This window comes from Hemicordylus capensis, chromosome 6, assembly GCF_027244095.1.
Source record: "Hemicordylus capensis ecotype Gifberg chromosome 6, rHemCap1.1.pri, whole genome shotgun sequence".
Taxonomy (NCBI): domain Eukaryota; kingdom Metazoa; phylum Chordata; class Lepidosauria; order Squamata; family Cordylidae; genus Hemicordylus; species Hemicordylus capensis.
In genome coordinates, this window is record NC_069662.1 from 128,862,906 (window position 1) to 128,887,223 (window position 24,318).

A 24,318-nucleotide genomic window follows, 5' to 3' on the forward strand; every position below is an offset into this window, starting at 1 on the left:
CGGATGGAGTCTCCGGCCCCCATACCAAGTCATAACACTATGTATAAAAATATTGAGCTATAATGACTAACAAAAATATTTCCCCTGCAGTTCTTTCTTTATAAAGAAAAACAGTCTTTCATAAATTGATACAAGGGTCATATATTCAGTTTTAAGAGATTAAATACTTGCATTGAGTTCAGTTCATTTGATAGTAGGTGATTTTAAAAAATGTTTTATAGCTGAATCATAAAAATAAATTTTTAAAATGTATTTTAAAATCTGGTTTTTATTTTAAATAAATCAGATGTTTATCCACTCTGGCTGATGTTCATGAAATATAATTTAGTACAAATTATCTAATCCAAAAGGTTGCTCAAGTTACTCAAGAAAAATAGCCACCCCTCATTTATTAACTTTATTTAAAACATTGTCTAGTATCTCCTATGACATCTGGTTAAGCATGGTTATAACATACCACAAAGAATATAACATACAAGGATACTATTTTTCACTTTCCAAAGACACAAAACATTTAATCACAGTTTATATTCAGAACACACATACATATATTCTTAAAGATTTCAAAACATGACTTGTGTAAAATCTTCCACATTTTATGAAACGAATCGGTTTTCTGAGGAAAAAAAATGCAAATGTCAACAATTTAATTAAGTCACAAGGAAAGCTATGTTTGTTACCATATCATAAAGAGCTTTAATGTAAAAACAAAACACAACATAACACATCTATTTATGCTTTTAGATAGCCATGTCACACAAGAAAAGAATTCTCTTTGGCACAGTATAAATGTATCCTTTCCTTCTCCCCCCCGCCAAGTAAAAACAAACCAAATCTTGGTTGTAAAAGAGAGATTCATACATATCACAATATATCACACTGGTGAACACAGAAAAATTTAGTTAGACTTTATGGAATAATGACCGAGCCCCTGGACTTGAAATAAATATTTTAATGTTTAGTTGTTCAATTTAGACTGGATTTGTCACCATTTACTCTTTTCCAACAGTGATATCCTATTGATCTTTCTCTGTGCCCCATAAATGTTAAGAAGTGAGTGGTGGTAAACCAGTAAGAGTGTGTGTGTGCAGGGAGGGGGAGCGCATGCACACGTGCGTGTGCGCGCACTCTCTCTCTCACACACACAGATTTCTCTCTCTCTCTCTAGTTGGCACAGAGGTTTGGAATGGAAAAAACTGAACATATTAAACCAGGAACATATGCGGAGATGAAAATAAACAGCAACTGAAAAACTGCTGAGTCCCTGGGAAATGCTGTATGTCTCAAAATTGCAGGCAGCAATATGGCGGTAACCAATGCTACACTGTGGGTCTGTAAAGTCAATTGGATACAGAGATGAAGACAAATTTATAAGAGGAGAAACTGCACCGTACTGGACAACATTTCTGTGAAGTTGTAAAACTTGTACTTGTTGCTAGAGTACCTGGAAAAGTTCACCAATTTATTCACCATCACATACAGATTCATAAAATCAAAGTGCAAGTGAGATTCATGTAATGTGTAATCTATTTCCCTTTGAAAAGGCAACCCCTCAACACTAGAATAGCTTACTGGACTTAAAGGAACACTCTGCTATATTGTTTGAAAGGAGCTCAAGCTGTAGCCTGTTTAATGTAACTGAGCTGCCAGCTTTGGGCTTAGTAACTTCAAAATATTTTAAGGGATACCACAGAAGATGGGATATGTTCATGTTTAGTCAGACATTATTCAGATGGTGTGCCTCAAAGAAAGACAGTTACATAATACACAACATCTGTGCATTTTACTTCAAGTGATCAAGGTACACATTTAAGCGATTCAATGACTACGTCTCACACAACACTGAATTTTCAAGCGTAAAATCATACCAAAATCTTGTTAGATTATCACTGATATCACTGGAGAACAACTGTTTTGGGAAGTCATTACAGGAGTCTTGTGCTGCTAGCACATGTGGTGCAAGAGTGAAAGGTACATCACTGAGAAGTTCCAGCATAGAAAGATTGCTTTCCACATTTTGATTTTTCTCTGTCCCCATCTCAGGCCCTGCTTCAGTCAACTTTGATCCGTTTGTCTAAGGAAATAAAAGGAAACAAAAAAAATCTAATCGTATGAATGATGCATTTAGAGATACCCATAGTAGTTGTTTCATGAAATACAGTAGTTGCAATTGATTGGAATAATCCAAGATTGAAACTGTTGATAATGCTGTGACGAGGTCATGCATCATACTAAGCTTAGGCAGAAATAACGTCCATTACTCTTTATCTCAGAACCGTTTTTCTCCTACTTTGAGCATGGGTTATATCTATACTAACACTGCATGTTAAAGGCATACATCCCTCAACATAGGAAACAGCACAAAGCCATCACTGTACCTCTTTCGATATCCAACTTGAGCTAGTCTAGAGTATCTATTTACATTACTCAATCCTGAGCCAAGGACAGAAAGTCTTAAGTCAGATTACTAGGGCATTTCCACATAATCAGTTTGTTGTGCTATATATGTGCATTTGTTTCTCTTTGTTGGGCACAGCCTATACATCTTCCATAAGGATGGGTCTACTGTCACTGGGAATACTGCATTTTCCAAGTGTGCAAACATCAATATTTTGTTCCTGGAAAATCTAGTATTTTCCCCAGATAGTGCATTCATTATGATTGCAATTCCTGTGCAGGGATGAGCCTAGTGTCCAGAAGAAGGCAGGATCACAAGATTTACGTTCTGGGTAGTCTTCCCAGGACAGTAAGAGCACAACTGTTTATACTGGATCAGACCTACCCCACTAAGACCAAGTGTACTAGCATACATACATACTACTCTTGCTCTTCAGCAGAAAGCATAATTAAATCCCCAGAGCTTTGTTGGCTTGCTAAACTATACCCCTAGGATCGCCTGTTTACAGCTTAATTTTTGCACAAATGTAGGACTTCAAATAATGATCCACATCAATATAGCATGTGGAAAGGAAAGGAAGTTTTACATTAACTACACTTTTTGAAAAAGTGGGAGAAAAAGGACACGTGCAGGTAACATTATATGTTTTCCTATTATCCCTATTCATTCCTCTCTGTTTCAAGTAACTCAAAATCAGTAGTTCTTAAGAAATGCCACGTTGACAGCAGAAGTTAATCTTTTATGTTCAATCCACATACATGAACACTCCAAGCAGTAATAAATGATTGCAAAAATGCTGTTCCAAATCTTTAGCAAACAAGAGAGAAAGGTTAGGCTTTTGTTTTTCAACTGTTGATGCCCTAATTATTGCAATTTGCCGTGTTCTGTTTCAATTTGTGTTGCTTGATGTGCGCCATGGTTCTCTTTATACTGTAAATAGTATTGAAGGAGAAATGTTGACGTGGGAAAGATTTTTAACTCTCCACCGAAGTGCTGAGTGCCACACCTCTGGGGAGTGTTTGGAGAACTACATTTCAGCCTTGAAGCCAATATATGTACAGCAACTAATATTTCAGAAACCAAGGTCTGGTTTTCAGAGAAACTGGACTTCAAAAAAAAAAAAAAAAAAAAGCAGGTTTTTTTTATTTTTCATTATTATTTAAGATGAATAATACATTGGTGGTACATCAAAATAAAAAAGAAAGAAAATTAAATTTTAAAAAATTAAAATTAAAAATTAAATTTTTAAAAACTAAATTGATAAATAAGTACAGTTGGTATAACCATATTTAGCTGGTATATCAATCACAATTACATATTTCTGGTATTTCAATCCATCATCTTCCTGATCATTTCAACCCAAATCTTACTCTGGTTATAATAAACTCTGTTTACCTCAATAGTATCTATAACAGGTTTCCATACTCGCTTGAAATCATATCTTTTAACTTTTGTTGAATATTATTATATCGAGCGAAAACAAATTCCTCAAGCATATATACCCATATTATTTTGTACCAATTATTGATATTCAAATTTTCAGCAGTTTTCCAATTACAGGCAATTAATCCTTGTGCTGCCAATATAAAAAACCTTAACAGAATACTATTATCAAATTTTGTATTATTTCTAATAAACAAAAGCAATAACCCCAATTCTACATTAAGTATTAACGGAACTCTGAATTTAATCTATGCTTATCAAGTTATGCACGCATGAACAAATACAAGCGCCCTGCTCACATGTGATGGAAGTGGGGACTCTGCACATGGTTACAGTGTTCCTGCGAGCATGTCAGCAAACCCTGCCCCTGCTGTGACTGACAGACAAACACAGACACCTATTGTACCCCGCCACTCTCCACAATTACATCATTTGTCTGAAGAGACACTTTCTCCTGGATGTTGTACCTGGGTACAGCATCCCTGAGTAGAAGAATGTCTGAAGGGAGCTAATGCAAGAAAGGTTTAAGGCAGGGCTGCACAACGTTAGTCCTCCTGCAGATTTGGCCCACAACTCTCACTATTCCTGATTATTGGCCACTGTGTCTGGGGACAATGAGAAATGTAGTCCAATAACATATGAAGGGCCTACATTGTGCAGCCCTGGCATATGGCTCAGGACAGACACCTGCTTTCAATTGCACCTTCTCAGCCCGTTAGATTTTTCTCAGAAGGCCTTGCTCCATATGGTACCATCATTAGAAGAGAGGCTGGCCATGTCTCTGAGCAGGGCCTTCTTGGTGGTAGTGCCATGTTTTCCCTTCTGTCACTTGAAAGCTTCACTAAATTTGCTTTGTTCCAAAACGAATTTAGAGCAGCGTTTTAAATGTTAATGGATATAGGGTATGTTGATTTTATTGTCATTTTATCGTGTCCATTCTATTTTATAACCCACTCTGGGTTCCCCATTTTGGAGAGAGAGATAACAATAGAGATGAATATTAGTTGTGAGATAATAAGAAGCTATCCTGGAGTCCGCTGCAGTTTATGCATAGATTTACTGGATGCAAAAGTAAATACAATTGTAATTTTAAGCAATGCCATACTGCAGCCTTGCATTTTCCTAGACCAATTCTGTACTTACAATGAAATTCAATCACAATTTTTCTTGAGCTTTTCAGACTGATTTTCTTTGTGGAAAAGTTTGTTGTGTTTCCAAAGGTGTGTGATGCAGTTCACTTACTGTTAAACAGCGCTGCAACCATATCATTAATGAAATTATTGAGTTCTTGCAAATAATCTTAATTATGTAAGCTGGCAATGGAACATTGCAAAGTTATGGCTGTGCAGTGTTATTTCTATGGGCAAGAGAACCAAGCATAAATCACAGTGACATTTAATGCCCTGGCACAGCGTGCAATTCTTTGCTTTTGTGGGTTTGAGTCTTGAAATAATCTGGATGGGAAACTCTAGACCAAATAAGAAGTTTGGGCCAATTCATACACATTGCAGTTATATATATATACACACATTCCCACATCTGAAATAAATATATTAACAGGATCAAATTCTTATGCCTCAAACTGTCACTAGCCTAGAATTGAACATAGGCCACTTCAACAGTTTCTGCATTTTCGGCCACTCCCTATACCCCTGCATTCCCTCCTCTTTTATTTTGCATTTGTACTGATTCTCTTGCTTCCCCACCTCCCAAAGAAAAACAATCCCTTTGTCTCCTGTTAGAAGGAAAGAGAGGGTGCTTCTCTTCTTCCACGTTTTATACAGATGTCCCTCGCCAACCACAGGTTTGATTTGAGTATCCACGACTGGCAGTCAGGCCCCTTGCCAACTGCGACTTGAGTATTCGTGGTTGGCGCCATTCTTTAAACTTTCTGCCACTTTTTTGGCTGGTTTCCGGGGTCAGAAGATAAAATCCGAGGATCAGGGGTTATTTCCGGGGGTCGGGAGGATTTTTTTACTTTTTTGTGGATTTTAGGCACTTCAGCACTTGTGATTCCCCTAACCCCTTGTTTACAATGTAATCCTATGCCTCGCCAACCGCGAATTTGCCAACTGCGAGGGTTTCCAGGAGGGTTTCCTCGCCAACCTCATGGTTGGCAAGGAACAAATGTACTCCTCTATCATCAGGAGAGGAGAGCTGGTCTTGTGGTAGCAAGCATGACTTGTCCCCATAACTAAGCAGGGTCTGCCCTGTTTGCATATGAATGGGAGACTTGATGTGTGAGCACTGCAAGATATTCCCCTCAGGGGATGAAGCTGCTCTGCTCTTTCAAGTTCCCTCCCTGGCTTCTCCAAGATAGGGCTGAGAGAGATTCCTGCCTGCAACCTTGGAGAAGCCGCTGCCAGTCTGTGAAGACAATCCTGAGCTAGATAGACCAACGGTCTGACTCAGTATATGGCAGTTTCCTATGTTCCTATCCAAAGAAAGTCAGGATTTCCAAATCCCTTGGAAAATAAAGAGACATAAGTTACTAATGACTAGCTTTTAAAGAATAAAACTGAACACATTTTTAGTATCTAAAGTGATGTGAAATGGTACAGAAATGACAAGCTTGCAAGTACTGACAAAAATATAATGGCTAATATTAACCACAGAGAAGACATTATTGAGATTAAATTATTTCTGAAACTTTCAAAAATAGTACTGTTCTTCAGTCCACAGTATCATTATGAACTGTATTCAGAAAGGATGCACAAGACAGCCACTACAACTTAACAGTTATACTATTGGGTTGGATATAAAAAGCCCAGGTTCAAATACCTTCCCAGCCAATGAAGCTCATTGTGTCAGAGTTGGGCCATGCTGAGGCAGTGAGTACCTGTACTTAAAATTACCCTGGAGTGGGATTCTCCCCAGCCAGGGCTCCTGAAATCAGTTATTTGAGCTGGAAAGTAGGACAACAGACAGAAGACATTGTTATGTCGGTCAAGTAATGGCAGGAGGATTGGCAACTTTCTAGAATGTATATCTGAACTGGCTGATCCATACTGCCTGCCAGTCACAAGAATTGATATTGCACAGTACCTGGAGGGGGTACTAATATCTTGGAATATGTGGGCTCACACCTAGGTCTCAAAACAAACACACTGTGTGTTCTCCCCGTCTCTTCTCACACACCCCGCTCCCTCCCTCCTTCCCAGGCCAGCCACACTCTCAATCTAAGCTACCTAATTCAGGTATGGCAAAGATAAAATGAAAAACCCATATATGCTGCCTAAAGCTTCTTGAAGGCACCTGGTAAACACAGACTGTTGCTGTAGTGCACCATGGTATTTTTCCTATATCCTCCTCTTCTAACCAATTAGCTCCCCTGATTCGGTCTTTTGCTTGTCATTTAACCCAGCCTCCAGAACCACCCCCACAGAGCCTGGCAAAGTTAGCAGCTAAGCACCAACATCAAGTGGACTTCCTAGGAATTGCACCGCCCAGAACACTATGGATTCCCCATTTGTTTATATCGCTATAGTTGAATGCATTATATTTCTGTATTGCTAATCTTGTAAGCAAATTCAGTTTACTAAATTCCCCAAGTAGATGGGGAAATCTGCTAATTCTCTAATTAGATTGTATATTTTGATTTAATAAACATTGTGTTTTACACTGAAAGCTTGTCTCCCTCGTTCATACCGTTTCCATGTCTACACAGAGGTTAGCCCCAGCTGTAAAAGATCCCTGGTAGACATGAGAGTCTGTCCCCATTTGCTGTCATATACAAGCAGCACACACCTGAAACTCCCCTGCTGCATAAAAGTCACACTAGATATATTCCTGGAGAACAGACATATGGCAAATGAAAATCTCCCACATTTCTCTGCTGGGCATAAAGACTACAAACACACACTGAAGTTAATGGGATCTGAGATAGTTTTAACTAACTTGTCTCATTTATTTCAATGTTGCTTAGTCACTTCTGACTTAGTTTGGATCCTGCTTACCATGGCCTAAGGACAGAAACAAGGAGAACATCAAGCATGAGCCAGACCAATAGCATGGATTTCCCAGCTGCAGTTACACTACAGTTTAAGAATTATTAGTAATAATTTACTAAATCTTTATCGATCAATATGATAATTGGTTAATCATTTTAACAGGTATCATTTATTAGCCTTGCATAAATGAAACATACATTTTTTTAAACTTTTACTTTTAATATAAAGGCACTCCCTAAATGCAGGAGGGTGGATTAGAGCAATGAAGAATTATGCTGTAACACACACACAAAATTAATGACTAGATCTACAGAAACTGTATTTGGATGGTTTCTTTTTACAACCGACAGGAAGCACCAATAGTACTGATACATATATTTTTAACATCTGCTAAAGAAAAACACATCTGCCATCAATATACAACATGATGTCAAATAAGCAACCATGAGCTACTTTTAGCAGGTGATAGTAGAAAAATACAAACCACAGGAGTTAATTCAACTACCTCCTTTTGTTTCCTGCAGCTGTCTATCTCAGGGACTTCCAAACACAGACATTGGGTAAGCTTTCTAAGTCTTCATTCATTACCATTCCATCTGTCACATAATATTTTATCTATCTTCAGGGATATTACATTTTATACCATTTGTGGTTGTGAGAGAAAAAATCATAATTCTCCTGTTTTTCAACCAGAGAAAATTAAAGTTACGGCCTGACCCTCTAATACTACAACATACTATCCTCATTATAATGTGGGGTTGTTTGTGCTCTACACTAAAAACTCTAAATTCTAAGTTCAGAATAAGCTCTGTAAATTAAGTAAATTTGTAAAATTTATTCTGAAATTAATTGGAAAATCATCAGCATGAATTATTGTCAATACAGTTTTTAATAGCACATATTTGTATACACAATTATTGGAGAGGTTCAAGATATAATAGGGTTACATCTGAACCATCCCTTTGACAGTTCTCTTATTTATCCTTACAACAATAATGTGAAACAAGGTTAGGCTGTAACTCAGTAAGTTGCCCAAAGCAACCCAGCATGCCACATGACTGAATGGGACTTTCAACTTGAATCACTCAGTCCAAACCCCAAAACCTCACTGGCTTATATCAGTCCTAACACAGTGCATTTGGCAGCCTAAGACAATCATGATTTTCTTAACTTTACAGTTAAGATGGAGAGTAGTTTCAATATTCCACCATTATAAGCCCTAAACATTCTATTGCTTATAAAATCAAAACCATTTGTCCTATCTCCTTGGCCATCAGCACACATTCACTATGTGACAAGACACACTCCCCCTGCAAATTTGGTGTAGATCCATTGAAAAATGGCTTAGATAGAGCGCTTTACAGTTTTTCTCTTTTGAACAGGGGTTGAAAGGGTTGGCGATGTTCTTTTGGTATTTAAATGATTTTGCAGTCCATTTGCATTGTTTTGGCTTTTAGACTGCACACCAGAAAAGTGCCATTTGCATATTCCTCTGGGATCTAATCGATGGTTATTTCACAACTGATCCTCAAAGTTGTGTTTTAAGAGGCTGAAAAATGCATCTTTACTGCTAAGAGAGTGTGCAATAGGACTTTTGAGGCTATGGCAGTTGCCCACCAGCATTGCCCCAAACCAGTATGGTGGTCAGCTCCTTCCCTGTCCGAGCCTTGGGAGCACAGCTCTTCAGTTGCCTTCCTTGCCCGCTTATTTCCTCCCCACACTGCAGCTATACCATTTAATACTGCTCCTTTGCCCTTGAAAAAGCACTGTTCAACTCTGGTCATTTGTTACTCCACCGTGATCAGTTCTTCAAAAGCATGTGCGTTTTGTCCCGGCCTCCAGTCAAAATTGGCGTGCTGCTCTGTACAGCTGAGTGTAAGCAGGAGGCAGGAGACGCGTTCTGTTTAGCTAGGCTGCGAAGGGTTCCTCTAGGCTGCAGTGTGTATGCGGCTGCGTGTGTGGCTGCATGTGAGGTGTGTGTATGTTGGTCTTGCAGTTGGGCATTGGGCTGGGGTGGGATGCTTCCAGGCAGACATTTAACAGCTGCAGTTTTCCTAATCACTTCACAGAGATGCCCCTGATGAATTCTGGCTTGATGCATCTTTGATCAAGGCTAAGTATGGGTGCACAGAGCCACATTTTGGTCTTAACAGCTTATATGGAGCAGAAGTTAAGATGGGCAACTTAACTTGCAATTTCCATTCTTTTTAGAGCTTAAGTAAAAATGTAAAACATCTCAATTCTTATCTTAAACTGAAGGTTTTTGGATTACTGAATATTAATGATTGCTTGGGATATACATAGTCCAAAGTGTCATGATTTAAGTGCAAGTACCAGTGTTAGTAGGACAAATGTCCTTTTTTCTCTGGATAATTTCAAAAGAACCCAGCATTAAGGATATTATATTCTATATTACCTTCTACAAATAGAAATAATTTCTTAACCTAAGAGTCTTTTCATTACATAATTCAATTATTTAAAACCCATTTTTCATCAACCATTTTATTTTTTGTTAAACTAGTAGGATAGAGCATAAGAATCAAAAGACTCTACATTAAGCCATTCAATTCTTCAACCAGCTAGTTCTAGAAATGTGTGGTTTTGACTTCCTTGCCACCATCCTCTATTATTTTATATCCCGCTCTTCCTCCAAGGAGCCCAGAGCAGTGTACTACATACTTGAGTTTCTCCTCACAACAACCCTGTGAGGTAGGTTAGGCTGAGAGAGAAGTGACTGGCCCAGAGTCACCCAGCAAGTCTCATGGCTGAATGGGGATTTGAACTCGGGTCTCCCCCAGTCCTAGTCCAGCACTCTAACCACTACACCATGCTGGCGCTAGCAATTCTTAATCCCGATTCAGCAAATAACTGAGTTGCATGTTAGTAAAAACACCAACTTTGTTCCTTAATTATTACAAATAACTTGGTTATTGAAAACTTGGAAGACCTTGTCTACTGTCACCTCTGTAGGATGAGCAATAATATCACCATGGATGTCTCTAAGCCCAGGAAAATTACTATGACCAAGGCTTCATTACTTATAAATGTCAGCCTTCCCTATAACCAGTAGAATGGAGATAAAGTCAAAGGCAGAATTCTAAAGGTATTATCTAAAACTTTGTGTATGAAGCTAGATCTCTCTCTCTCTCTCTCTCTCTCTCTCTCTCACTCACTCACACACACACACACACACACACACACAGAGCGCTTCCATTTATTTAACACCCTGAGATTATGTTGGGCAGGTTCCTGCACATTAAGCAAACATTTATAAATCTGCTAGAGAACAAAGTTTGAATTGTTTGGGTGCATATGCTTGTGCAATGTTTTGCAAAGAATTCTCTGACATGCAAATATATGAAATATGACTTGATAGTAGTTATGCCTTCTTGTTTATTCATAACCACACAAGCATTCTTGCCTCCGTTTCAATGCATAGCTTACAGCACAAACATTTATCAACTTTACAGTTTGTCCTTTGTAATCCATAGGCATGCAAATAAAGATTTAACATCAGTCAATGTCTGAGAACTTTCCAGAAAAGTGATCTATTTCTTTTATGCCACTTTGATTCACTGAAACATGTTGATACTTTATAATTTATGCTTGACCGCTGCAAAAATCAAATGCATCTAGCATCTTTCATTATCAAGACTTTATTGGTTGCAAAAGTTACATATCCAATTTTGGGCTGCATATATGGAAAAAGCATTGTACAAGGTTGTGTAAATGCATACAGGAGAATCTCGTTAATCGCGAACTTGACATCTGCATCTGTGGTCGGGTAATTGGCACCCAACTTTAATACGTGGGTGGGAGAATAGAAAAAAGGGTTAATTTTCATGTATCTATGGTCCTCTGAGGTCATTTACGCCCGCCATTTTGTGTAAGGGAGCCATTTTCTGGCCTATTTTTGTAAAAAAGACAGGGGAAACACAATTTTCCAGCCAAAAAAACTCAGCACATGGCAGCGTTTGGAAGGTATTGCTGGACAGCTGGGGACATACTGAGCACAGTACGGTACTTGACCCTGCGATTTTCAGGCAATTTTACCTGTTCTGGGCTCTTTAAAAAAAATAGGAAAACACTCTTGCTGGAAGAACTGAAAATTTATTTATTTTTATTTATTGTTACATTTATATACCGCCTTTCATTAAAACAATCCCAAAAGTTAAAAAACATACAATAAAAATGACAAAAATATTAAGCTAAAAATACAAAACCAATCTAATTTAAAATCTATAAAATACAAACATAAAAACGATACGTAAGTAAAACACATAGAAGGAGCAATAAAACAATCATGTAAAGGCCTGGATAAAAAGCCAAGATTTAACAAGCTTTCTAAAAACTGTGATGGAGTCAGAGGAGTGAATGGCCACTGGGAGAGCATTCCAAAGTCTGGGGGCAGCAACAGAGAAGGCCCTGTCCTGAGTGCATGGCAGCCGAGCCTCCCTCATTGTCAGCACCTGGAGCAGAGCCCCCTCAGATGACCTTGTCAAGTGGGCAGCAACCCTTGGGAGCAGGCGGTCCCTCAAGTACCCCGGGCCCAAACCATTAAGGGCTTTAAAGGTCAAAACCAGCACCTTGAATTGGACCAGGAAACGAACTGGCAGCCAGTGCAACTCTTTCAAAATGGGTGTGATGTGCTCCCACTGGGCAGCTCCAGATAAAACCCTAGCTGCAGCATTTTGCACTAGCTACAGTTTCTGGATATTCTTCAAGGGCAGCCCCACGTAGAGCGTGTTACAGTAATCCAGCCGTGATGTGACTAAGGCATGGTAATTGTGGCCAGATCTGCCTTCTCGAGAAAGGGACGCAGCTGGAGCACTAGCCGAAGCCATGCAAAGGCACCCCTAGCCACCTCCACCTGAGCATCCAAAAGCAGAGCCAGGCCCAGTAGTACCCCCAAGCTGCGTACTTGCTCCTTCAAGGGGAGTGCAACCCCATGCAAAACCGGTAAAATCTCCTCATCCTGATTGGCTCTCCTACTGATCAACAGTACCTCCATCTTGTCTGGATTCAACATCAGTTTATTAGCCCACATCCAACCCATCTCGGCCTCCAGCCAATTCAGGACATCCACCGCCGGATCAGGTGACAAGGAGAGATAGAGCTGAGTGTCATCTGCATATTGCTGACAACTCAGGCCAAGTCCCCGGATGACCTCTCCCAGCGGTTTCATGTAGATGTTAAACAGCATGGGGGACAAGACTGAACCCTGCGGGACCCCACAGGCCAATGGCCATGGGGCCAGGCAGTAGTCCCCCAGCACCACCTTCTGGACCCTCCCCCCAAGAAAGGACCGGAACCACTGCAATGCAGTACCTGCAATTCCCATACTTGAGAGGCGGCCCAGAAGGATACCATGGTTGATGGTATCGAACGCCGCCAAGATGTCCAGCAGAACCAAAATGGATGCACTCCCCCTGTCTAGTTCCCGGCAAAGGTCATCCACTAGATTGCAGCGTTTGGGGGCATTGCTGGATAGCTGGGGACAGACTGAGCATGGTAGGGTACTGCTCCCCCCCATGATTTTTGGGCAATTTTACTGGATTTTGGAACCTTTTTTGACTTCCAGGAACCTAACCCCCCTGATCCCATAGACACAATTACGGTTTAGTCAATTATCGTTTCCTTGTCCCTGGTAATTGTGGAGAACAGAACCCCCATTAAAACTGAGGTTCTCCTGTATATACTGTGCTAAAACACAAAACTCAAGAGTCTGGGCCAACCAAAATTGAATTTTGCAACTTGAAGAAATTATCCAAGTCTATTTCACAGCAGTAAGGGTTTAAAATGTCTTAAGCTAATATTTTCAGCATACTGAGTTTGTTATAGAAACAGTTTGGGGCTGCAGACAGCACTCCTCTATGTGATTTGGCATTATAGGCTTGCAACCTCCATCTTGGACACTTGAGCTAATGGAATCGTGAACTCTGCACATGCCCATGTTTGGCAAACTATGCAGTTTGGTCACTTGGCACAAGCAACCATGGGGCAGCACTGCACAAGGTCAGGATAACAAATGACCACAGGGAGACCCCCATGCAAAAAGGGTGGAAGCTAGCAAGCAGACACGGTCAAAGAGACCTTCACAAGCGAAATAGCTAACTCCCTTTGCAATGGGAATAGCTTCGCTACTCACTTTCACAACTACTCAGATAAGCATGGCACACCCCCAACCTTATATCACCACATTAATAAGCTGATAAGGACCCAAAGTTAGGATCGTTCAGAAAAGGAAACCTCTCTCTCTCTCAGGAAGAGATGCCCTGGTCTCTGATAAGGCTTTTGAGTTCACCTATCCAGTACTCTACACACACCTCTCAACCAGCCATTCCAGCTTTTGTTTTTTATAGCTCACACCCACTTGATTGGTTCATGTAAACATTAACTTCTTTGCTACACATGCCCATGACTTCTGCAGCCAGGGCACGTGACCTATGCACTGCCTCAGGATATGTTTCTGAGTCTGAATCAGACTCCACATGGATCTTTGCTCTGCTGGTTCTCAAGGATTTGAGTGGTAGCTCTTTGCTCCTCACCCTTTCTTCTTCCCACTTTTCTGCTGCCTTCCCCCTACAAGCAAGTCTTGCGCTCTAGGGATGTGCACAGAACCGCAGCAGGGAGGTTCAACGGCGGCGGGGGTCTCCATTTAAGAGCGGGGGAGGGTGCATTTACCCCTCCTGACGCTTTTCCCTCGCCAGTGTCCGTGTTTCTTAATGCCCATCGGGGCGGCAGTGTACCTCCCTGCCGCCCCATTGCCTTCATCTTCCGGATATGACCAGAAGTCATGGGCACGTGCACATCACGCCCGCCTGCGCCGGCAACTTCTGATCATATCCGGAAGCTGTGGACAACGGGGCATGGGTAACGTATTTCTCATGTTAGCCAAAAGCCTGATTTGATTTCAAACAGTCTCATTAACAAGTTGAACTTTCCAAGTAGTCTCTGTGCATGTGCAACGTGACTGCAGAATAAACGAGGACACAGTCTTAAATACTGTAATACACTGTGTTGTGTGTCCCCCGCCCCCCACCTTCACCTTCAGATGATTCCCTGAGAAGAGTTCAGGAATCTAGCATATTTGTCAGGGAATCCTTCCAGAAGAAAACCACACACATGACCAAACCTGCCATAACATTTTTTCATGCATATGCCTCCATGGGAACCAATCCAAAAGTACAAGTATGGAGGCAACTGTTGTGCTGAAACTAGTCTTCAAAAGCAGATACTTCAAGGGTCAACTCTATCGCCACTGCTATCTGTCACCTTAACTGGTGGCAGGCAACTAGAGAAGTTGGCAGCTCTCGCAGCAAGTGCCATTTAAAGATTATTGTGGGGTGGTGGCAGGAGTAACACAGTAGGAAGAAGGTGGGCAGCAGCACAAAACAGCATCATACCCATCTGTGAAGGTGTTCTGTGGGATGGTTCAAACAGATTCAGGTTCTGCCTGAAGCTATAACATGCACACCATGGTAGTTCCTGCTAATCTTAGTTATCTATAATTCACTTCAGAATCTTGCCCTTATTTTTCCTATGTACAACAATATTCTTCGATATGCAGAGTCAACTCTTCCTTGTGTCTAATGCTAATAAGTCATTTAGATTTTTCAGACCAGCAATGAACAATTTGTGCCTTCTAATTTTCTTGGTTTGCTATCATTTGTACAAGTATGTAATACTGTGATAGCTTTGGCTCTATGATCAAACTTGACTTGATGTGTGACAGAACTAGTTTTCCTAGACATCTTAACTGTTACAACTTTCAGAAATGATGTGCTTTGCTGGATTCATATTAGCAGTAGTGACTGGTGTGGCAGTTTGCAGGCCACTGAGAGTAATAAAATTTCTGAGGCCTTAATCTAACTACACAACAGTTCACATTTAGTAACCCTTGCCAACAACTGTGATATTTTTCTAGAAGGGTTAACAGCAGATTAAAGGGAGGACTTTCTGACCTGTGAAGTCTGGTCATACTCAGACCCAGCATTGCCAAATGAAGTTTTATCCTTAGATTCATTTCTTTCTTCATTAACAGTACTGCCTAGAAGATACAATACAAGAAAATTGTGTTAATATTCCTTCTTACAATTATAACATTCCTACAGTGCAAATATTTGTGAATAATTTTTGCCACTTTGTAACAAGACATTAAATATTGAAATTAAAGGCAATGGGCTGTGCTCTAGGAACATGGCTCAAGAAAAAGGAGTGACTGTATTCTACATGCTTTAATTAACTTCAGTTTGATATATTCCCTTGCAGTGTTATCCTTGTTGTGGGGAGAGTGTTCACAATCCGTTACCTCCTCTTAAATGAAACATTTTCAGAATTGGTTATAAAATCCCAAGTTTGTTTATGTAAGCACAGGTATTAGTCAACAAAAGTCATGACACAATACATTTATCAAGAAGCTCTCATGTGTGTGATGTGATGATACAAGTGATGCTTTGTACTCTAATGAAAGCACTTTGCAAGAAATAAGAATTCACTGACAGGGTAGATAAAGTGTTCATAACATGCTATGGATTAAGCAGCATTGTTAGGCAGACTGAATCGGTGTGAAAGCTACCTGGCAAAAGGTGACACACCTCCCACTGAATAATGCACATTTTTAATTAACACAACAAAAGAAGCATCAAGCAGCTGTGGTTGGAAGAACCTTTCAACTATACAAACAACCTGAAATATAATTAAAATCAGGTTCCAAGACAGTCATGCAGATTTTGCACAACTGAGTCCTTTTGTTCTGTGCTTCCCCTGAATAGCTTCTAGTATAGCCACACCCCTTCATCAGTCCCTTCATCTACCTTGAAACCTAACAATTTATTGCCTTTCAGATTTTGCAGAGGATGAAACCTTATAAAAGGTCCATTCCTCAGACACATGCGTAGTTGACTCCTGGGAAGTGTCTTTGCTTCCTTTGCCATGGTGGTTTAAGTTCCTGCTACTGCCCCACAACACCCACCCAGCTGAGTGCTGCTATGTATTCAAAACCTTTCCCCTCTCTAAGCTGAATCACTGGGCTGCTGAGCCCTAATTTGGAATTCTGGATCACAGAGTCCAGAATCGCTATTGAGCTAAAAGAAGCCCTGAGAGTTCCCTGCATGGGACTGCTGCGAGGAGAGATAGTTTGCTTTCCACACTCTCTTGGAAACCAGAACCCTTGGATAACTCTCTGCAGAGGTTGCAAGGGACCCCAAACCTTCTCCAGGGTGAGAATTCATTCCCTTTTGGCACTGCAGATGAAACAGCAAATACGGACAGATAAAAACGGCTCTTTCCCCTTTTCTCTCCCTGCTTCTCTTTCGGCCCACATCCCAATGCCTGCCAAGAGCTAGGCAATTAGAGCCTTTACTCCCTCTCCTTATCTAGCTATTGGGAGCTGCCTTCACTCCCTGTGCAACTGCAACAGTGTCAAGGTTGCCAACTACCACTGTTTGCTCAATGCCCTTTTTAAAATTAATAAACCTTATGTCTTTGTTTCAAAAGCCTTGCTTCTGAGTCTTGTTGCTGCTGTGGAGTACATAATGTTGGCAGTTGCTTGTGCCCAGAGAGCAGTCAGTTTATTATGCAGACTATTTTGATTTCAGCTAATTCCTCCCAGTTAATTCCCTAAAAGCATAGATACACATGTGGATAGTGTACACATCTGTGAGCAACAGTAGTAACACCACTCCTCAATCGGTTTGGAAGCAGGGACATGCCATTCAGAAGAAAAGGCTAGGAGTAAGGACATATCAGTCCAGAAGAGGACCACAGAAAGGCAAAAAACTAAAAAATGAAATGCCCCTGCACCAAACTGACAAGCAAGTGCCACACTCTACAGCTGCTTCTGTTGCACTGATAAGTAGAGGAAAACATCAGCCTTGTCTTCTGACTACAAAACTGGGAAACCAACAGGAAGACATGTAACCAGGTTGGTTCCATTAAGACCTACCTAATTCTACAGATGCAGTTTTATGTCTACATGGCTGATGCAGCAAAGCACTAGAATTCTAGATGTGCATGTCACTTAGATTCAGAACACCAGATCTATTTCAGATCTATTTTTTAAGCCTACCTGCTGTCATCTTGTGCTGCTTTTCCCACTGCAGCATATGCCTGGGAACATATACCAGACTTACTGTATGGCCCATAAGCAGGCTTTATAAAAGAACAATAAAGCACTACGTTTGTGGGCTGTATTAACACTATACAAGCCTAGCCATTTATCATGCACAATATACGCAAAATGTTATTTTCGCATCAGTGCTCTCAAGAGTTCCTCAATCTACAGCCCTAGCAAGAGGCTCCTTCCCAAAATAAAGCCAAATATCCTGGACTGCCTTAATTATACCAGGGTATGTTTCTAATTTGAATCCTATAATTCAAGAGGAGGGTGGGACTCTGGCACATAAAATGGTCAGTATTATTTTGTGAAATAATAAAAGTTATGTTTTTAATAGTGGACCAACATCCACAAATGGATCCACTATGAACATTAAAACAAAATTAACCTTTCAGTTACATCACAATGTTTACCCACAATGTTTCCACTGTGAGAGCACAACCTTTAACAATGATGCAAAGGTGAAAGGTTACAAAGTATTTAAAATTTTATAACTCTCCCAAAATAATTTGGGATTGTAGTGGCAACCAATCTAACTTGCTTTTCCCAATGATAAAAACATCACCAAAACAGAAATATGAATTAGTGAGAGAAAAAGATTTATGGGTGGACACTGATTTGAAAACATATTACTGTATTCCAAGAAGTTTGAAAGCAGTGTACATTTTTCAATAAATTTAATAGTCCATTTCCTAAAGTAACCTTGAGAAGTAAGTCACTTTAGTCATTAAAGCAATGTTACAGATTCTTTTTTATCATTCAGAAAGCAGTGGTGCTTCAGCTTTTTTAGTTCGTAGGAATGCAAATGTTTGTGGCAGTTAATAGGTTTAATACCAAGTCTAAGTCTGTTGTGAGATCATCATCCTTTAAATAACCCAACCAAGTTTATTTTTAAAGCCAAGTTAGGCACCTGGCATCAACGACTACAGCAGATATTTGGACCATGTAGTTTTACTAGGACGACGACAGTTTGATAGCAGCCCAAAGCAACACAACAGGTGCATGTATATGAAGAATACAGAGTTCAACACTGGGCATTAAAAACATACATCACCCAGTTAAAAATGAGATCAAAACTTTGAATACAAATCAAGATAGGATATCATGCAAGCATCACAGTTTTGGAGGATAGTTTTTTAAACATGTAAAATGAAGGATTTCATTTTTAGCCTATTGCTTGCTGCGTTTAGAAAGAGAACAGCTCTTCCTCAAAAAGCCTCAGCTGTCGACCTATGCTTGCTTCTTTACATTTGTAGGGTTACTAAGGATACAAGCACTGTAGATTAATTTCATTAGAGAGTTCTAGAAAGCACAAGATCCTCATGTTCAAACACATTATGTACAGATATATGCACCCTGGGGTTGAGAAGAATATGGGACCCTCAGGAAGATCATCAGACAGTCATTGGCCTCTTCTTGCCCTGCAAACCCACTCACTGAGCTGTGAGAAAGCCCAGCTGTGAGATTCTGTACTGCAGGGGAAACACCTGCAGGGTTGTGCTCTCTCCTAGTCTTAAAGGAAAGTGCACTTGCATGCATCATTCTACTGTAAGATGTTGCCACTGCATCCACAAGATCAGAGAGAGAGAGAGAGAGAGAGAATGTGTATGTGTATATGTTACACACGCACACTAATTTTTTTCAGATTTTTATCATGCCTTCCTATTGAAATAAGCAAAGCAGCAAACTGATCAAAAGAAAAAAATGTAAACTAAAATGTATTATAAACATAATTAAAATAAATTTAAACACCAGTATGATAGTTTAAACAGCAATCTATTGATTATAGTCAAACAGCAGCTGCCAAATGCCAAATTAAGAGGGAGAACTCAAGAATGCTGATTTTAAAAGACATGTCTCAATTGCCTGCTGTAAAGCAAGCAAAATGGGGGGGCAGGTAGACTTCCTTTGGAAGAGCATTTTGAAGTATTGGTGCAACAACAGAAAAGGCCCTGCCCTTTGGGCTCACCCACTGTACTTCTGACAGCAAGTGGACTTGGTGTAGGGCTTCAGAGCATGAGCAGGCTCATAAAGGCAATTTTTGAGGTCCTAGGGCTTTAAAGTTAAAGACCAGCACTTTGAATTAAGCCCTTAGAGCTCCGCTGCTATCTCTTCTGCTGGAACAATCAACACTTTCTTTTAAGGTTTGAGCTAGACAGCCAGAAAAGCACTGTGATGGTCAGATATGCAACCAGGGTGAGCCCTGAAACTAGTTGATGGGAATCTTTCAAGAACAAAAGCCTACCTCTCCTAGTCACTCGAACCCCTGCACAGAGAATGATCAAAAACTTCAATGGATGAAGTACTTATAAAGAAATAGCTAGCACTCAGAGACTAGCTGAATGGATGGTTTAATATTGCAAAAGCTTTTGTGGGTGACAACCCAATTAGTCAGATGCCAACTTGTTACAGAAACACTGAAAAATGGGCAGCTGAAGTCAGAGCATAAAAACATTCTGAGATTTTTACAGGGTTAAAATATATCAAGTACAATCTTTACAGTGTGACAGGAAAACATAGTATCTGTTTAATCCTTGCCCAATACAATCAAACTTTCTGATAAATTCCTGTTCTGCTATTTCCCAGTCCATAAGTAGATTTTCTGCTATTTCCCGGTGACATAAGGGGACCAGAGAAGAGCTGGTCTTGTGGTAGAAAGCATGACTTGTCTCCTTAGCTAAGCAGGGTCTGCCCTGGTTGCATACGAATGGGAGACTTGATGTTTGAGCACTGTGAGATATTCCCCTTAGGGGATGGAGCCACTCTGGGAAGAATAGAAGGTTTCAATTTCAAGTTCCCTCTGTGGCTTCTCCAAGATAGGGCAACCTTGAAGAAGCCGCTGCCAGTCTGTGAAGACTATACTGAATTAGATAGACCAATGGTCTGACTCAGTATATGGCAGCTTCCTATGGATCTTTTTCAGTACAGCCACCCTCAGACCCAAGACACTGTGACCATGCATATTAACATTCTTACTGGTGGTTTTCTTGGTAATCTACTTCTGATATCAGATTTATGTCCATTCAGTTGCTGCCTAATGGATAAATCCATTTGCCTCATGTAAATGGCTGATGGGCATTTGGTACAAGATATTACACATACCACACTAGTCAATACAAATGCATATGAGCCTTGTATGTGGTAGATGGCACCATTGGGTACATGTACAGAATTATCTGTACTGATGGATGGGCATTGTTGGCCTCTGGATTTGTTGCATGGTGTGGTGCCATGTAGTATATTTTAGGGATGTGCACGGAACTGGGCGGGGGAAGTCTGAAGGGGTGTGTGTGTGTTGCACTTTAAGGGTGGGGGTACACTTACCCCTCCCTCCATTATCAAAGGTTCCTTTAGGGTGGCAGCATAATTCCCTGCCACCCCATCTCCTCTTTGCCCAGAGATAGCAGGAAATACGTGGCATGCATGGGCACATGCCTGGCACTTGCACACAGAGGACCCAAAAGGGCCTCTGAATAGGTTCGTGCACATCCCTAGTATATTTGACTAGATGACTGAGATCCAGATCCAGACTACTATGTGAAGTTGCAAATGATGCTAGGGAAGGCACTATCTTGCTGCTTCAGATCACTTTTCAAATTGGAATATTAACAGTAATTCATAAATGCTTCTGCAGTAACAATTTTAAAGAGTTCTGAGCACCAGTTATAGTCTGCCTCGTAGACTGCAGTAGTGATATCTATCTATCTAATTCCTGCAGAAGGACTGGGGGATGTGGCGAGCCACCCCCCATGACAGGCCCAGAGGGGGAGACCACCAGCCGGGAGGAGGCGGGAGCCAGCAGCAAGAAAAAATGGCGGTGGTGAGGTAGGCGGAGGAGGGAGGTGGCAGTGGCCCCAAGGGGGAGCCCGGTGATGGCGCACCCTGGCAGAGGAGGTGGGCGGGCGAAATGGCGGGGAGCAGACTGGGGGAGGGCGGGGAAGCGGCGGAGCCCGGCTGGGCAGAGACACTAGTGGCGTAGATGCTATGCGCCGGGTCTGCTAGTATTAAATAATTCATGAACGTAGATCTAGTTTTCTTACACTTTGATATCCCCATTGCATTAATTTTGCCATAAGATACTGATATAAATGTTTTAATCTAAACATCAATCCTATTCAACATTTTTAAATACAGAAGTGGTGGTTACATGAAAGATATTTTTAAATTTTATTTCACACAGACACACACCAACCAGTAATATAACCTCAGTTTTGCAGCAGGAAATACTTAGTAGCATCCTTTTTAATAAGCTTTTCATTCTGCCATCTGAAATTGTTTTGCAATTTAGTTGGACAACATTAGACACTACTTCACCTTTCAGAACTTTTTTTAAATTTTAATTTTGCTTTCATGTATACTTTGAACTGTGCTACAGCTGCTTCCGTTCTGACCACTTCTTTCATGAAAAACTGTACCCAAGGAATGTGAAGGCCTTGATTAAAAAGCAAAATGTTAATGTAAGACAAGCAAAAATGGGTGCAGCTGCTCCATTTCACGGAACAGGCACCTCTTCTCCATTCATTTGTGAAGAATGGCACTGACTGTAAATTGTTCTCCTCTGATAGGTTCCTCAGTAAAAACAAACCACACTACTTTCAATTTTGCAAAGCCCTTTATATTAAAAAAGGCCTTCAAAATATGTGGAAAACATTGGTTCACAGCCTTTAGTCTCGGCCTAAATCATCCTGTATGCATGCAGAGATACATTTATGCAGATAGCAACAGTTTGTGTTAATTTACCAGATGCACTGGATAGAAATTAAACTGTCTAGCATCAAGCAAAAAGATATTATTTACCAACCTGTGCAAACAGACTAGTAATGTGTCACAAAATTAAGAGTCTCTCCCCACCGCATCATGCAACAGGCAAAAAAACTCAACAGCCTTAAAGCATTTACACTGCTGTAATCTCATTGATTAATCAGTACAACTCTACTATAGGTAATCACTGAATCAACTTTCATGTGGAGGAATGAGATGATTCTATATAAAATGGCAAGGAGCACATTAAACCATTTGATAAATTAGAAATATATTTTTTGGACATATGTACTAAGGCATTGTCACTACTACCAATGGGCCTGACCAACATGCCACTGAAATCAACAAATAAGCATTTACTAGCTTAACCCACACAGAGCATCTACGTACTACTACTTGATTGCTCCCCTCACCTCAGAATTCTCTACATGCTCACTCCTGCTCCTCCTCCTCCATCTGGTTGCTTCCATCTCCCTCACCCCTCTTGGACACTTCTCCATCCCTTTAATCCACCCCCCTCACCCCTACTGGCCATGGCTGCAGCGTTGCTGGTGCCTATTGACCAAGCTGCAGCCCCTTATCCCCAGAGACCTCCCCATCTTCACCCAAGCCCCGCTCCTCCCCACAAGAGGAGAAGCAGCAGCTGATCAGGCCCTTCCTCGTTGCTGCCACCACCATGGCTGCTCATTCCCCTCAGGCCACTGACAGGCCCGGGCCTGTCCCTTGCCTGCCTGCCTGCCTCCCTCCACCAATGACTTTGGTAACCCCAAACAGCAGCAGTGGTTGACTGGGCCCTTCCTTGCTGCCAATAGGTGCCGCCATGGCCCCTTGTTCCCCTCAGACCATTCACAGGCTCGGGCCTGTCACTTGTCCTTCCTTCCTTTCTCTTCTCCTCCCTTTTCTCTCTCTCTCTCTCTCTCTCTCTCTCTCTCTCTCTCTCTCTCTCTCTCTCTTTCTCTTTCTCCCTCTCCCTGAGTTAACAGATCTTGTTCATCTTGTTTCCTCATCTAATTCACACAATGGCAGCCTCCTTCTCCTGAAGGGGCTCTTTCCTCCCTCACAACCCCTCTTCACAGGCCCCTGCCCGCTCGCTCTCTCTCTGTCTAATTCTCCTCTCCTCTACAATCAAGAACATATTCCGAACAGCAACAGTTGCATTCCAACTGACCTTAACCATCACAGGCTCCTCCCCACTATCTGCATATGGAATCTCCACTGCCCAGTCACCATGGTGCCACAGGCTCCTCCTCCCTATCTACACATGGCATCCCCACTGCCCAATCACCACGGTGTTTCTGCTCGTGAACTCTTGCAAGAGCTGCCGCGCACAGGATTAGCCACGGGTACGGCTTAGAGAATGTATATATGTATACATACACACACACACACACACACACACATATATATATATATATATATATATATATAGAGAGAGAGAGAGAGAGAGAGAGAGAGAGAGAGAGAGAGAGAGAGAGAGAGAGAGAGAGATTGTTCCAATAAGAACATCAAAAGACCCATTTAGGCAAAACGTGCAATATACACTATTCTCCACTAGCACTAATCTGATCAGATTACAGATACATGCACATGCATGCTCCCGCTCCCCTCACACATGAAGCTTAATGTAACATGTTCTATTTTGTGAAACT

At 41.0% G+C, this 24,318-nt stretch overlaps 1 protein-coding gene across 5 annotated transcripts in view; it reads right to left on the reverse strand.

Moving 5' to 3' along the window:
• Positions 1–383: 383 nt before the first annotated feature.
• Positions 384–24,318, reverse strand: part of UMAD1 (UBAP1-MVB12-associated (UMA) domain containing 1) — a 40,855-nt gene continuing 16,920 nt past the window's right edge. For 4 of the 5 annotated variants that reach the window (XM_053263094.1, XM_053263095.1, XM_053263098.1 and 1 more), the window contains exons 4-5: positions 15,756–15,841; positions 384–2,074 (exon numbers count right to left, since the gene is read on the reverse strand). In XM_053263094.1, the coding sequence (XP_053119069.1) occupies positions 1,826–2,074; positions 15,756–15,841 (335 nt within the window). In that variant the 3' untranslated portion in view covers positions 384–1,825. The remainder of the gene's footprint in view (positions 2,075–15,755; positions 15,842–24,318) is intronic. The other variant, XM_053263099.1, reaches the window with a different exon arrangement.